Consider the following 17,299-nt stretch of genomic DNA (forward strand, 5'->3'; position numbering starts at 1 on the left):
GAGCAAATTCTCTCTTTGGAGACAACACCTGTATGGGGAGATAAATTGTGCCCAAATGCCAGATTATTCATCCACAATATGAAATAACTGTTACAGTGTTCAGAATATTTAATTCCTTATGATCAGTGTATTCTCTCCCCTGTAATTAAGTCTCCTTGTAGAGCCAGATACTAATCAGAAGGTTGCTTGGTGATCATGGGAATTAAATTCAAAAATTTAAGTGATTCCAATGCTAATAACATCAGGCTGAAACTTCGGACACATCCATCCTACCCCAGCGTCAGCCTCCCTAATGCCAACAGAACACTGAAGGCCTGAAAGTTTACAGGTTACCCCTCCCTCTTCCTGAGACAGTGCTAGGCCAATACTGCCACCACATGCCTGAAGGTGCTCTTCTTCGTAGGCTTTTACCTTCTGACTAGCTTTTCTTCCAATCTTCAGATATGTTAATGCACTAAGTTATCAATAGATTAATGTCACCTCTGTCAAATTTGTCATAGACACTCAGGTCCCAGAGCCCTTCTGTTGTTCTAAGATGACTTAGCTAACTCTGATTGGATCATTTATGTGTTGATTTAACAGTACAATTCTGTGAAGGCAATCTTATTTCCTTCACTTTCAAGTTCCTGGGAGACAACTCACCGTACCTCCTATCCACAGCAGTTTGGACCAGGGAGCCGGGTTGAAAGGACGTTGGAAGTAGTTCCTCTAGAATACAAATGAGGCTGCAGAATGTTTTCTTACTAATCACCTACTTCTTTTTCAACTGGGCTTTTTGGAGTTAGAGCTCCCAGTGGCTGCAGCCTGGCTAGAAGAAAATCTAGTCACCTACTTGATAGGCTTTTTTCAAACCACCTAACACAACAATGGTAATATTTTCTCTCAGTTTAAAGCATGCTGAATCCTTGTCTCTTCTGCCTCCCTCTTGGTGAGAAGCTGTTGAACTTTCCATTGATTCTCAAAAGGAGTTATGACTTTTAGCACTGCATTCATCTGCTTTGAAAAATCAGTGTTTATTTTTGAGGTCTCCATCAGGTTGTCTTCCTTAAGCTTAACTATGTCCCCTTTAGCCACATACTTGTTGGGAGGGTTAGTAAAGTTGGAAGAAGAAGAAGAAGAAGGAGATGGAGAAGGAGAAGAAGAGGAGGGGGAGGGGAGAAAGAAGAAGAGGGAGGGGGAGGGGAGGAAGAGGAGGAGGAGGAAGGAGAAAATAACAAACTATATAAGTCTACTAGGGTCTCATCCCCCAACTGCAGTAGAATTCCTTAAAAAAATAAATAAATAAATATGGGAGTAGGGAGGACTGGTTGAGGAGGGAAAAATTGTAAGTATCTACAAGCTTAGCACTTTCACATTCTTTGGCCCTTTGGCTTACTCAACATGTATGTGTATCTCTGACTGAAGGAGCATATCTATTCTAGAAGAAGCAGAAGTCCTAAACTCATATACCACATATTGCAGGACCTTCCCTTAAAGCTCATTTGTACCTGTGTTTCATTTCCTCGGTGTAAGTTTAGCAGTGTCTCAGTAGATGGGGATTAGGAATTACCTGCTCTAGTGTTGACTATAAACGGGTCAATTTGGACGAGGGCCTTACTTCTCACTGTGCCTTCGATTTCCTCTTCTGTAAAATTAAAGTGCTGAGTACAATTATTTCTTAACTCCCTTTCAGCTCTCCATTTTTGGTCACTCTTTCTGAATTAACTTATCTGGTATCTTCCTTTTTTCTTTCCTTTCTATCTACTTATCATCTATCTTTCCCAAATATTTTTGAGGTTGTTTCAGAGATAGATTTAAGCTAATGAAGCTTAAATTACAGGGCCCCTCACTAGACTCCTTCTAAATTAAAAAAAATTTAATTTCATGTCTGATTTTATACTTTAAAGTTAATATTCCCAAAAAGAGCTCCTAGATTTGTATTTGCTTTAGGTCCCACAAAATCTGCATTTCCCCCTGGATAGCTTAGGGAAAACGACAAATAAAAATAAGAGCATACAAATAGGAATATAAAAGGAAGGTGTGAGAAAAAAAGAATAGAAAGAAAATAAGCCAAACATTAAATCAGTTTACCCAGTTGAGCATCAAGCTGACCTCTGAGTTTCCTGGAAGGCAACGTGGTGAAGGGCGTATCTACATATTGTATAACTCTTGCTATTAGAATGGAGGAAATTTCCAAAGAGAACAAAAATATTTATCAATACTGCACTCTGAGAAATGTCTCAGTGGAACATTTTATAGGGGACAAGATCGTACTATGACCAAAAGTGGTATTTTCACTCTGATAGAAACCTTCTATCAGAAACAGGTGATAAATTTTTGCTCAAATATACATTGAGCAACTCTTCTGTACCAGGCATTGTCCTCGGCAGACAACAGAAATACAGACATGACGCTCGTCCCCTCAGAGGTCTCAGGCAAACACACAATCATAAAGATAAGTTGGTAAGTTGCTCACAGAGGCCTGCACAAAGAGGTGTGCCATCACAAAGGACACTGGCTAATTCACATCAGGGAGGTAAAGAAGGAAGGGAAGAAATAACTTCTGAGCTCAATTTTAAAGGTAAAAATATTCTTTACATAATAGTTGTCACTTCACAGGGAATGGTTAAAAAAACTGCCAACACATGTCTAGACAATTATCCTGAACATAATCTGACTATCATTCCTGTGGCTTATGGGCAACCATCATGTAAGATGGAGTTGCATTCATTGATTCAGCACTTACAGACCCCAAAGAAACCCACCTTTCATGAAATGAATTGTAGCCTTCCTGTGTTAGTTTCTTAAGCATTTGAAAGATTTCTCATGACTTACTCATAGCCTTTTCAATGCATATAACTGGTTTATTAAATTCTTTAGTTGTTTGTAGAGAACCAAAAGCAAGGTGTTTGAACATTACAATAAGAAACATTAGGGAAAAAATAACATTTGACAGTATACTAACGGACATCCCTTGGTGTTCAGGTATTTTCAACTTCAAAAATCTTTATTCCAATGAGCAGTTTAAAAATCTTTTCTAAGCAATTCCCATTTCACAACAATGGAATAGAAAGTGACTCACCTGGTAGCACCTCACAAAATTTTAAACCACAAAATGAGAAAGAGCCTGAATTTTAAACATCCAAATGTTAGTTAAAAGAAAACATCTTCATGAGGAAAATAGGATCTCATAATGGTCTTGCTTGGCAAGGTTTGTATAGCTGCAATGAACATTTCTCCCAGCACTGGCATCCCCAAAGGAATGGAAACATTTCTGCATCTTTCTAAAGTATTCAACTGCAGCAAGTACTGCATCAAACAGTCTTACAGGTTTGCTCTCCACTGTGTCTGGCCTAACATCCTGAGAACTTTGCCTTGCATTATGCATGGCCCTCTAACTCCATGCAAGTTTGAAAACACATGAAAAGCCTCTTCCTGCCATCCCAACTTCCATTCTCTTCGACGGATTATGAAGGCATAGCAGTTCCTTGTAATGGAGCAGGATTTTCAATCATGGGGAAATTTGGAGCTTCTGCAACTGATACTAAAATTATTATGCTGCCATCATACCTCACTCAACAGGGGATTTGCAAAGGAAAAAAAATAAAGATTCAGTACCAAGTCAGTGTCACACTGTGGCAAAGATAGTCTACTGAAATGTCGGGTTAGGAATCCAGCAGTCCTTTGCAGAAATCGCATCCAGCTTGAAATTCAGTTCAGACAAAGTTAAAACATGGAAATGAAAATTTAGCTTTCCAGTTTTGGTTGATCAACGATCAGTAATTAAGCTGAAGCATCATAAGCTCCGTGCATTTAAAATCAAGAGACTTTGAATATATCTAATAACTGAAAATAAGATTTCGTCCCTTCCAGGGTTTTTTAAAACATCTTGGTAAGCTTTAATTTCTCCTTCTCCCCTCCTTACTAAGAAATAGGAAAATAGCTCTTGGTTTTAAAGAATACAAAGCTAGAAACCTCAGAGCAAGATACAATGATTAGTTAAAATAAGCAGAGGGCAGTTGTTCAAAGATTAAACACTAAAATAGAAATGTAATGATTCCTACATTTACCACCTGTTAGCACGCTTCACGATGTGGAGGACAAGTCTGAATGGCTCATTAACAGCTATCATTTATTGACTGTGTACCATGTGTCAGACACTTTTATGGATTATCTCATTCAATTCTCACAGCAGCCCTGTGCAGTAGATATTATTAGCCCCTTTCAGATGAGGAAACAGGCTTAGAGAGGCTGGGAACTTGCCTGAAATCACCCAGCTAGTCAGTTGCAAAGCATGACTCTTACTCAGTTCTGTCTTATTCACATCTCATGCTCTCACCCACACCACTACCTGAATTTAGTGGAAATGTTACAAATCTCTGACTTCTAATTAGTAGTATCTATCCTGGTGTTGCTTGCTTGATGACCCAACTATATCAATAATAGTAATCATAGCAAAGATGTTTGGTTATAACACATACTACCTGCCAAGCAACGCTTTAAGTACTTTAATTATATATATATATATATATATGTAATCCTTGCAACAACTCTAAGAGGTGGAGAACAGAGCCACAGAGAGCGTAAGCCACTGGCCCCAGGGTCACACAGTCAATGAGTATAAGAGCAAAGCTTCAAACCGAGACAGCCTGGCTCTCATGCCCCTACTCTTGGCTAGGGGTTTTCATCTGGATACAGACTAAATTCATGTCCACATTTATACCAAGTTCAGTCACATTCTGAAATGGTTCTACCACCTCAGCAGAGCTTGGCAATTAAAGTAGAAGCTGAAAAATTGATGAAGCCCATGGTCGATGTGAACAACCTAATGTACTCTTGAATTATTCTGCTCAATTTAATTTCTATTACAGAATTTAATCCAAATATCTGACAAGTAAAAGAAGACTAAAAATGATGGTTATATGTAGTTAATCAGATAAAATGCCAAATGACTTTCAACACCTAACACAGGCATATCAACACATTTAAAGAGGTCTATTGCATATGTGGATATATTTGCACAGGCCCATATAATGCATACTTGGTGCTTTGTGCCCAGAACACAAGCCTAGCTTAATATCTGTTTTGAACCACATACAAATTTTCATTAACCTTATAAGTAAGCACAAAATGTTCGATATCACGAAGCTGTCTTGAATAAGCTGTTAAAGTTGAACATTAATTTCCCAAGTCTGATGGGTTCAAGGAGTTCTAGAATAAAGCAAAATGGTCTCAATGGATGGATATATATTTTGGGGTTTTTTGGTGCTATTTTTCTAATGATCTGAATGTTATCAAGTGTTTATGTTTCTGAGATTTTTATATTATGTTAAAGATGTCACATACTAATAAATGTCTAACAGCTTTTCTTTATTGTTTTCTTTCTCTCCAGGTATCCCCAGTATTTCCAGTATTGGCAGTAAGTAAAAAAAAATCACCAATCCAAGTCTAGGCCAGCTTTGCTTTGTTGTTCAGCTCCTCAGATCTATCTTCCCAGTGTCCATTTCTGACGTAGGAGAGTATTTCCTTTGTGAATTGAATTGCTGTGTTTGTTCTCTGCACAGATATGGTGAGAGCACAGATAAAATAGTTATCTATGTATAACTCCTCTGTGGCTATGGCAGTGCCACTGCTTGCCTAACTACTGTTGATCGATGAAAGCTACCTTTACAGAGGTGCAATTAGTTACATAACCATAACTCATTTAGCAAAAATATAAACAGTCCTATTTACCCATACCTGGTAACCAACAAACAAATTGAACTCTCTCCCTAGGACTGAATACGGATTTCTACCATAATTTAGAAAAGCAGAGAATAAATGTTTTAGGCTTATTCATTAGAACCGAAAGAAATCACCATGCAACCAGGGAGCGGGAATTTTATTAGTGCATTAAACTTTAGCCTTTGTGAAGGCCTGAAAGAGGTACGTTTGTGATCATTAGTCTTACTGGAGGAATGAAGGAAAAAAATCATCAGTATGTCCATTTCTCCCTCCTAAAATACAATTATCCATGTTTTCCTGACTACTTAGGTTCAAGTTTGATAGAGAAGGGGTATGACAAAATACATGCAAAATTTAAGAGTAAAGATACTAGAAATTCCAGCAAGAAATATTTTAGTGGAAATATCAGCAATTGAAAAGAGAAATCTCTCTTCAACATTCTATGGAACATTTCTCTAGCACCATTGCAAAGGGAATTCTACTAGCTGTCATGGGAGAAACAGGCTGTAGCTCCCTCTTTACATTTAAAACAAGGACACCAAACACCAAGCCTGAAATACTCACTGAGGAAATGCCCCATAACTTTTCAGAGCCGAATCTCACATATTTTTAAATACTGTTCCCTTTCCCTCTGATGGCTAAAACCTTTGGACAGCTATTGAATAACTGATTTGAAATAAAGTACTGAAGAAGCCAAGATTATGCACTGTAAATGAAAAGAAGCATTTTCACTGGGGTCTCAACCCTCACAGTCTTTGTCATAGGTGCTGAGCCATGCAGGGTGATAGAAGTGTAAACAGAAGTGGTTGGAGCATTCCAATACCCAACATCCATCTAAAAAGCAATACACTCATAATTTGGATAAAACAACTTCCCGCTTCTTATAAATGCACAGTCAGGTCTCCCAATTTATAAGTCAACCTAGTTTACTTAAGCTTGAGAATAGGCCCACACGTGGGTTTGTTAAGCACTAGACATGTTAAATGCCATGAAAATCAGCCGCTTTGTAAATAGAAATAGGAGTCGTGTTCACATTCATTTAGATACCAGACTAAAGCTGCAGCTTCCTCTTTGTGATCTTGTGGAAATGGCATCAGTGCTACAAACTTGCAAATGAAAACCTTCAGATCTAACAGTCTAATTTTTCTGCTGTACTAAGTATCTCCCTTGGCATTTGCCTAACTGTATAAATATGCCACATTGTGCTCCTTTCAGGCCTTGACAATTGCATTTGCGCATACATTTTGGAGCAAAAGGGAACCAAATGGAAGCAAGCTGAGACAGATGACTGAGGCTGCTATGGTGATCTGACCTGTCAAAAGTTTCAGAAATGGATGGATGGAAAGTAGTTCTTTGGTGCTAGGGTGTGTTTCTGTTCGGAGTGTCAATCGTGTGTTGCATGGAATTTCTGACTGTACTGCTCACTCAACATCTCATTCGGCCGCCTCCACCACATGCCCCATCTCTGAGCATCAGCAGATGTTGACCTTTTACACACTGAATCGGGAAATTCCAGTTTTGCTTTGTTTTATTTTGAAATCAGTGGTGACCTGAAAGGATGCTTTGTTGTGCCTTTGGAAAATGTATTAACCTTTATTATCAGGAAACTAGGAAAATTTAACTCCTTAATACCTAACCAGAACCCTCTAACAAATACAGTGATAGCTTGTACCCCGCCTTCATGATGCCTCTGGCTGTTCTGCTTGGAGTGCAATGGGTGTTTCCTCAGAGTTCTCAGGCAAACAGGATATAAGCACTTTCAGGGGTCACCCAACATCACACACGACTAGCTTGCTTATTGCCTGGCTTTAAGGTCAAGAGATTTACCATGAAACCATCAAACATGATTGTATCTTCTAGTCTGCTTTAATGGCATTTACACATTCCTTCTTTGAGGACTCATAAGGTGCTCGCTGTGTGCACTGGTGGATGGATTCCTTTGCTCTCCAAAGGGCAAGAATTCATGCATAGATGACTCACTGCCTGTTCTAGAGGGCACAAAAACGGGGTTTCCAAGGTACAAGCCAGAGAAGAGAGAGCTGCTTGGATTTTTAACTAAGTTTGGGTGTTTGCCAGGGCTTTTCCCTTTATCCCAAGGAAGGAATCAATGAACATAATTCCACCAAGTACATAGAAAGATGCCATTATAATAGATGTAACACCCGTTAGATTCCCATCATCAAAGAGTATCTCAAGGAAAATGAATGATGCATATTATCGACATAAATTATTGATGTATGTAACCATAAGTTCATATGCATATGCTATATACACAGTGAATATTTTAGAGGCCTATTAGATTTCAGTATAGATTTCAAACCGTCAACACCTGTATTAAGATTCAAATGCATAGACAGAGTGGTCATCCTTTCCGATCATCTGCTAAAAATGTTTTTGAAACAAATTTCCCATTAAGGTCATTTGTACCTGCTGCTGTCCATCTATTAGGAAATAGGTTTCCCAGTCATCCCAAAAGTACTTGATCTAAAACTCAGTCATTTTGATGTGCTTTGGCCATGGCTGAAAAAATATTGGTGATAATGTCAGCAATTAATGAATCCCAAAATAGATCTGTAGCCATTTGAGCCTTATGAGCTCTGTTTTTCCTTTACCTGATGTAGTAGTAATTCATTCAGGTTTCATTTTTTATGTAAAATGTATCATGCACTTATAAGTAAACATTCACAATTTTATCCAAGTGAATATTTGTTGATGCTGATGATCCAAATTAATATTTGGTTTGGTGTGGGTGTTTTTGTTAAAGTGATAAACTAATCATTATGTTCGAACATATATTATCAGATCCTTAGCCTTGAAAAGCAAGTGATTTCACTAATTATGTTAAACAGTATATTATTTTAAAAAAACATAATTAGGACAACAAGGGTTGGCCTAATGTGCAAATAGCTTTGTGTGAGTGATTATCACTTAAAAAGCAAATAACAGAGGTTAAAGGTAACAAAGTCAGAGGTTAAAGACAGATAATCCACTGAAAATTCACGTCAGGAAACACCCTTTAAAAAAACTTGGAATTTTTAAATAAACAAAACCATTTCTTAGAATAGTAACAAAAGAAAAGACATATGTAGACACTTTGTGAACCCAAGTGTACACTGTTTCCTTAAATTACCTTCAAATGATTGACATCATGGTTTATAAAGTGTAGAAATTGATGGAGGTGTTTGGCTGTCCCCTCCTCTTCAATCTATTCAATTTGAAACCACAGTTCACTTAAGGGAAATATTCCATTTTCCTGCTTTCTCTTATAATGAGCATTGCCTTCATCACAGAGTTAAAAATTCATCTCTAATTTGATTTATTTGGCAGGACTACTAAACAAGGGAAGTGCTACCTGCAGGGATTCATCAGCCTGTTGAGAAAGCTCAGAGATGTTTTCATACTTGAAAACATTTGATGCCAGTTGGAGACCTTGTAAAAGTTGTTTTCCATACAGCATCCAAATATTTTTGTTCAGAACTGATTTACTGTAGAAACCTGGATCGTGAGGAAAATAACAAGGTTAATCATTTCCCCGCTCAAGGGTTATTAGTAATCTTGTTCATTCTATCCAGAGAGCTTCAGTGTTTGTTTGTTTTCCTCCCTTTGCTTTAATACTTCTAAATCCCCAAATAAAAGTTTCATTTGAATCGCCCTTTAGCTAATTAGGTTTTATATAATGAAGAAAAAAATTATCAGACTAGTGTAGCTATATGGCAAATTGCATGGTGTGCTACATTAATTTTGAACTGTTTGCTGATGTTCTAGAAGGAAAGCTAAGGTCCCAGGTGAGATGCCTTTGGGACTTTTTTATATCATGTACCCAGTATTCTCATCACAGATCCATTTCATATTTGTGTAACTAGCATTTCACATTCATGAAACCTTTGTGGTTATCCAAAAATTGAATGAACATTAGGACATAGCTGCTTCTTTAATCCTGAAGAATAAATTAAATATTCCAATGAAGAAGGGGAAAGTATCCCCTACCTTAAAAAAAAAATCCAAGAGGTTTAGCAATCTCTAGCGAACAACAATTGCCCACCTTGACCAATGTTGACTTTTTTCATGTATTAACCTTTTCCCAGGTGACTTTAGAATGTCAAGCCACTTTTTAAGTGTGAGCTGATATCTGTACCTTTGCTGTTATCTCTGTGTGCGGGCATCTGGAAATTCCTAGCTTAAACAAAGATTTGCCAAGATCTCTGAAGGGTCCTATGATGAACCTTCCAACATGTAACTGTGAACTAAGAGTGGGGTATCACCGAAGACTTCTTAGATTATCAATAGAGAGCTGGCCAGCTAACTGCTCCACTTCCTGGGAACTGGAGGGAAATGTCCCCACATGTCTACAGAATTCCATTTTACAAATGGTGAATCGGAGGCTCAGAGTGTCTGAGTAACTTACCAAATGTAATACGGCCAGGAAGGCCTGTCTGACTCTGAAAGCTGTGCTCGTAACATTATACCAGGTGGAAGAGGTTAGAAAGAAAAATTCTAGATTTATTAACTCCTACTTCAGACTCTTTCCAATCTAATACATTGCACCTTAGACCTGTTGATCCCTGAATTGACCCATTTCTGTGCAGGGAACTTTAGTGTCCTGGAGAAAAACAGAAGTTCATTTTCTGTTACCTCACTGTGTGGTCAACAGAAGCTACATTAAAATGTGCCCTTCCTCTACCACCATCAATGATAAGCATCCTCAGTAAGCTGAGGGAGAGGGGAAATGTAAAGATGTTACATATATTATAGGACATGTGACAGTTCATGAAATTAGCTATGCAAATTGTGAAACATGCTTGTACATATTCTATGACTGTAAAAATCCAAATGTTTACTTTATTGACATAGTCGCTCATAGCCAAAAAATTCTGTGTGCCATCTCAAGGACAGCCTTACCACTATTACATTAAACTGTTTCTTCCCCAGCAGTTTAATGATGCTGTATTTCTGAGAGTCGGCAGCTCACTGTAAAGATGGTAAGATTACCTCCAAGGCCCTAGGGGTTTCTTCTGAAGAGCTTTAGGGTTTTCTATAGATTCCTTTGTAGACATCAATAATGTGGTTTCCAAACTCCCTGAGGAACAAGAGCAATAACTCTACAAATCCAAAGGGACTTTGTGACTTTGTCTCTTCCTGATGTTTTCCTCATACACTCCTGGAAGAAGGATGTTTAATGAAGGCTCACTAACATCCTCTCAGCAGTGGCTTTTCATATCCATGGTGGCACCCTGTTTCCCACTGTATTTTAGAACGAAAAACTTATGTAAAAATTAGTCTTTTTAGGAAACTTAAAGAGCCCTCATCCAACATCATCATTTTACAGGCAAGGCAACTAAGGCTTAATTGAATCACCTAAGTCATCTGGTAGCCAAGGCAGGATTCTAGCTCAATGTCCAATTTCCAAACTAGGACCCTTTAGAATTCATCCACCTTTCTCATTTAATTAAATGACTAATGTATGAAACACTATAAAGTAGACTATTCTAGAAAAAAAGAAAAAACATGGGAAAGCATAGTCACAATTTACTTTGGTTTTAAAGGGTATCCACAAATTGAGTTGAAAGCTGCCGATGAATCATGCTAAGGGAGTGAATGTGTGATAGAGGACACTATTCTAAAACCCTAACTCTAAAGCTTTCTTGATGTAAATAAATCTGCTTCAAGTTTCCTTTCAGCTTGATTCACTATGGTGTCAGCAATACATTGTCAAGTTTAGCAATTCTAACCTAGTTCTCTCCAACTTACAGTGCAAGGAGTTTTCCTTGGGGCACAGAGGAGAAAAACTTTCTACCAAAGTCTAATTTTTATAACTAGAATCTCAGTTTTTCTGATTCATTATAAGGAGTTTCAAGTGCCACAACCAAATTGTCACATAACAGTTTTCTGAGTCTCTCCTTAATGGAAAAAAAAAAAAATTCAGGCAAGATATATATATATCTGATTCATAGTCTAAACTGATGTGCTTCTAAACTGAAAGAAACTTGAAAATTAACATTTTATCGTTAAATGTTAAAAATCAAATCTTTTCCACGGTATTCCAAAATAATTCCTATTGCTTTCTGAACAATAGTACTAATCAATGTAGGGCCTAGAACCAGATTATTCCCTAAATTAATTTGTATCTTAAGTGAGATTTTTACATATCCAAATCACTTGCTTTGGGAACAATTAAGATTTCACGAAATAGGGGGAGCATGTTATTACCTCTACTTCAATTCAGTAAGAACTCTTTATACTACAATAATATGTTTATTACAACAGCAACCACAAATAGAATAATAAGAGCTAACACGACATTGTAAATCAACTATACTTCAATAAAAAAAGAATAAGAACTGACATTTCTTAAATGCTCACTACCATGACAAGCAAATACTAACTCATTCATTCAGCCTTGACAACAACCAGTAGGTAGTGTCATTATCCCATTTTACATATAAGAAAGCTTAGACACTGAGAAGTGAAGGAACTTGTCCAAGTGGTAAAAATGGGATTTGAATCCAGTCCAAGCTCTATTTACATGCACCATATCTTAAATAAATTTCCCCTAAATAGATATTTCCTAGGCTTCCCATAGATGTAATTTGAAATTTTAGCAATGACAATAGAGTAACAGCATAAGATGGGCATTTCAGATATTTTGTTTCTTTTTAAAGGGGGCAGTGGTTGAGTATGTAGTCTTGGTCTCCATATTCCTCAAGCCAAAGTCTTTGGAGATCATCAAGATGAGTTCAATCCATTTTCCCAGATGTATGGGACCAGGGTCCTTGAGAAGTAGGGATTTCCAAAAAAGGCTATTCTTGAAGGATTGGCCATCTATAGTCCCACTGGACACATATGATAATCCCTCCCCTTTCCTCAGTAATAATTTCTTAACTCCAGTTTGGGTTTCACTATGATAGTCAAAGGTCCACTGTTACAACGTGCAGCAATAACTTTCCCTCCACACAGGGGATTCTTAATCCCCTAAATCCCCTAGATTCTCCAAAGGGCATGTGCTTCATTCCAACAGACTTCATCCTTCTGTGAACTTTAGTGTGACACTGCTAGGCCAGGAAAGAACCATTGGAGTGATGGGATTTAATGGCTGAGAGAAACCATGGAGATCTTTTAGTCCAGCACCTTTATCTTACAGGTAAAGAAATTGAAGTCCAGGGAATTAATAGCCAGACAGCTACTCAACAGGACTGGGAACAGATCCCTTATCCTCTGATTCCAGGGACCCTTTGCCTTGCAACATACTACCACTCTGAGACCTTCATATGACCCAAAGATATTCCTTAGTTAATTCATTAAAGAATGAAATTAATAAAGTCTGCAACAGTTCACCTAGAAGCAATACCAATACCTTTGACGTATTATAATATTTTTTTGTATTTGCAATTTCTAACTACTCGAAATAAGCGGCCACTGGCTAAAAGTTCTCAGAGGCTTCATGTTACGCAAAGACTTTTATTAGCATTGAATATGATAACACAGAATTTGTCCCAATTATACAACGAATATACCCTCCAATGTGCCAAATTTACTTCTGGGAATTAAACATTTGTTAGTAACTTTGACTGAATATTTATATGTGCCAGGATCTTCGAGTAACAAGAGTAGCCAGACAGTAACTGGCTAATTTTAAGTTGTTTTCTTACTTGGCCTTGCAATTATAAAGCAAAATAAAAATTAAAAAAATTAAAATGAGATATTAAATTTAAAATTGCATGACGACCAAATATTAAAACATGTAAGCACAGACAGTAACATGCTATAGAAGTTTAGGGTCCACAAATTTCAATATTTTTTTTTCAGGACATTTTTCCTCCCAAGGAAAAGACATCACGCCTAAAATTTTGTCCCACTAGAGATATGTATAGATTAGATTAGGATTTCCACGTGATGACTGCTGGTGGCTCTGAGTTTTAATTTTTCAGGAAGGTTAGGCATCCCACATAATGAAAATCATTTGGAAAAAAATGTCTAATTATATTCCCAAGCAAACACAAAAGCTACACTCTCCCATCCCCCAAGAAACTATCATAAGTACACAGTACAGAAGAAAATACCTTCCATGTAGGGATCAGATTGTAACTGAGGTGTCTATCTTGATAATTTCATACAGGTCAAGTAGTTAACAATTCAAAAGTAGAATGACCTACATCAACTTTTTATACATGTAGGAAGATCCTCAAAACGGAACCTCAGCATCCTAGGGAAAAATCATAAAAGAGTATACTAAAATATAGGCGTAAAATATTTATTACATTAGAATATGGAATAAAGCTTAATTTATAAAATTAATTTTCAAAGCTCACTTCTAACTTTTATTTAGTATAAAATTTTTGTCTTTACTTAAATTTTTTGGCAAAGCTTATTAACAAAATGATTAATTGTATTATTACTTTCATTTCATCAAGAAAGTCAAGCCACTGAATACTTAACATTAAGCTTACAAACATCACCCCACATATGACCTGTGTTTACCTCTCTTACGGAAAAAGATGGAGAGAACCATTTAAAAGAACTAAATTTTTCTTAATTTGATGCTAATAATATAAATAAATATATTTTCTATATAAAACTATAACAGTGGTTTGAAATCTCTTCTAAATAAACAATTTCTAGAGACTTCCCTGGTGGTCTAGTGGTTAAGACTTTGCTTTCCAATGCACAGGGTGCAGGTTTGATCCCTGATCGGGGAGCTAAGATCCCACATGCCTCGGGGCCAAAAAACCAAAACGTAGAACAGAAGCAATATTGTAACAAATTTAATGAAGTCTTTAAAAATGGTCCACATAAAAAAACCTTTAAAAAAAAACCCCAATTTCTAGAAATCATTTGTTTTTCAAAAGTGATCATTGCAGTTCAAGTAGGCTTAACATTCAGTCAATAACTTGCATATTTTGCCTACATGTTACCAAATATCTATTTATTTAGTAACACCTGGATACAGATGTGGAAAATTGTTACATTCTTTATTCATTCATAAATTTTGATGGATACAGCAATATCAATATTAAGATTTCCTTTGCTTTTATGTGTATACACACACACATACACACACAGAGTAACAGTAGTTCAGCTTTTCTAACAAATGTTAAAAAACCAAAGTTATAGTGAAAGTTCCATGTCTTGCAAGAATGTTATTCACTATAATCTAATTATGGAGGAAACAATCTGATAATACCTGTTTACAGTAGCCTAGCCACTTGATATCAATTACTCAGTTATTAGATATTTACTGAGGCCTTCTGGAAGGCTTTGCCCTTCCTCAAAGGGATTCAATCTAATTACAGAGACAAGAAATAGACATAAAATTTAAACTAGCAATATTGAAACTTACGCCTATCCACATATCAGTGAGAAATAAGGAGCACATAAGGTAATACGCTATAGGAGTTTAGAGGCAAGAACTCTCCTTGTGGACTTGGGTGGTCCCAAAGGACCACACTAAAGATATGGTTTTGAGCTGATCTCAGTGAATGGTAGATTTGAGTCATGAAATGACTGCTTTAATTGTCATGGCCTATGTACCTTAACAAAAATAGCTTTAAAGCACCCAATCTTAAAGCTGGCTCTTCTCCTGCTTTTCCAGAGTCATTTTTTTTTAATACAGGTGAATCTAAGAAAGAAATAACATTAATTCTTAAATTAACAATGCTTATAATTGGATTGGAACCAATAACTTTAGAAATATATTTTGAGCTAGAAACATCATGAAAATATATATTAAAAAAAAGAAAATATATACACACCCATACATACAAACCTTAGATATGATCGGAAGCACCTTGGACTATTCTCCTTAAGCCAGAACCACCAGTCATCTTTCTCTTTCTTTCTCTGAGAAATCGCATAAATAAAAATAGGAAATAAATCCACTTCTTTGCAGAGATAATGGCTCACACTTAAAACATACCCTAAAGAATCTCTCCTGAAGACTAATGTAACAAGCTCGTATCTGTAAATATAAATTGCAGAGAATGGAATCCTCAAGTGAGAAATTATTTCTTTCCTGTTATCTTCTAGTTTCAGGCACCAGCTTCATATAACGATTTGAATTGCTGAAGTCCCTGTTTGGTTATTTGTAAGAACACTCTACTTTATTGCACAAGTTAATGTATATAGCTTTGTTAGGGAACAGGCTATATATTTAATGTCCATTCAATGTTTTGGGAATCATCAATTGCTTGCTCTTGTTTGGTGTGGGAGTATGTTTTGTTAAGTGCATCACAACCAAGTTAAAAAGCAGATGTGTGGTTTGTGTCTTTGTCCATACAGTTTTCTGTTTAGACCAAATGACATTATAGCTGAAAGTAACATACCCTGATTTTTCCCGGTGCATGCAGATCCTCCAAAGTTTAATAGGATATGGCCGAATATTTCTTCCCTTGAGGTTTCTAATCCAAAACAAGGTAGGAGCATGTAAAATTCCTACTGATATAAAATCCCACATGTTTAGGGGGAAAATCCCATATTCTATTTTTTAGCACTAAATAAGAGCATTATCATAAATGCCATGTCTTTGAAAGAATCATAATTCAAATATTTTTTTGTAATATGAAGTATCCCAGAAATATTATAGTAAAAGATGTAGAAAAAATTAGAAAGCATAAAAGTTATAAGCACTTTATCAAATTTACATTGGATGTCAGCCATCCCAAGAGAAGCCTAGAGTTTGGTTGCCATCACAGTGGGGAGTATAAATAATATATCATAAAAACTTGTGAGTGACACAGGTTTCCTTCCACTGTCTCACTTTTACTTTGCTTTGGTAAACTGGCTGTTACGTCAGTTGTATTGAGGGTCAGGGAAAATATATAAAGGCAGTATTGCAACCCCTAAAAGACCTGTTTTTGTTTTTTAAACTGTCGTTCCATATTGACTGACAGGAATTTGGATCTCTCTCTCTCTCTCTCCCCCTTCAACGTCATAGTGTATTTTCTCTGCCGAGGCTTTCCCTCTTTTATCCTTTATGAATTACCAATAATTTCTGCCAGGATTAAGAACAACCTGTTTTCTGTCTGTCCTTAGAGCAGTAATTATTTTCTGACTTCTAACATAATAAATAAATAAATAAATAAATGAAAGAAACTGACAGACAGCAGTGTGATTACACAGGAAGAAATAGAACCTTTAAAAACTGACCAATAAAATTCATAAGATTCAGTGTAATGTTAAAATTACATTAACGTCTAGCCTATAGATATACATAGACGTATATAAATAGTTTATATTGAAAGAAAGTTGTCTTCTTTTGCGTCTTTCCTTCTCACAAAAAAAGGCACATCTTTGGCTTCCACCTTCCTTTGTTATATACAGGATGTTCCTTTTAAGCTCTAATGAATACAGATGGAGGAGGAAATGAGCAAAAGGAGGAACCAGGAAATAGCTGCTAAGCAAAACAAAATATATTAGCAATTTGTTGAGGAGTCAAATTGGAAGGGCTGCATTTTCAGTCCTTGATCAGAGTGATGAAATCAAGACTGTCCTAGATACATATATTACTAGCAAATAGAATTATCTTAATCATCCGCTCCAAATGAATTTTTTCAAGTTTCTGCATACATATGTGGAAGAAGAAATACAGATCAAGCTCAACCCA

General features: G+C 36.5%; 1 protein-coding gene across 2 annotated transcripts in view; it reads left to right on the forward strand.

Annotated features, from left to right (window-relative positions):
- Nucleotides 1-17,299, forward strand: part of NTNG1 (netrin G1) — a 328,355-nt gene that overhangs the window by 242,923 nt on the left and 68,133 nt on the right. For both annotated transcript variants that reach the window (XM_036863847.1, XM_036863855.1), the window contains exon 5: nucleotides 5,372-5,398. In XM_036863847.1, coding sequence (XP_036719742.1) covers nucleotides 5,372-5,398 — 27 coding nt within the window. The remainder of the gene's footprint in view (nucleotides 1-5,371; nucleotides 5,399-17,299) is intronic.

The sequence above is a fragment of the Balaenoptera musculus genome, chromosome 1 (genome assembly GCF_009873245.2).
Source record: "Balaenoptera musculus isolate JJ_BM4_2016_0621 chromosome 1, mBalMus1.pri.v3, whole genome shotgun sequence".
Lineage (NCBI taxonomy): Eukaryota > Metazoa > Chordata > Mammalia > Artiodactyla > Balaenopteridae > Balaenoptera > Balaenoptera musculus.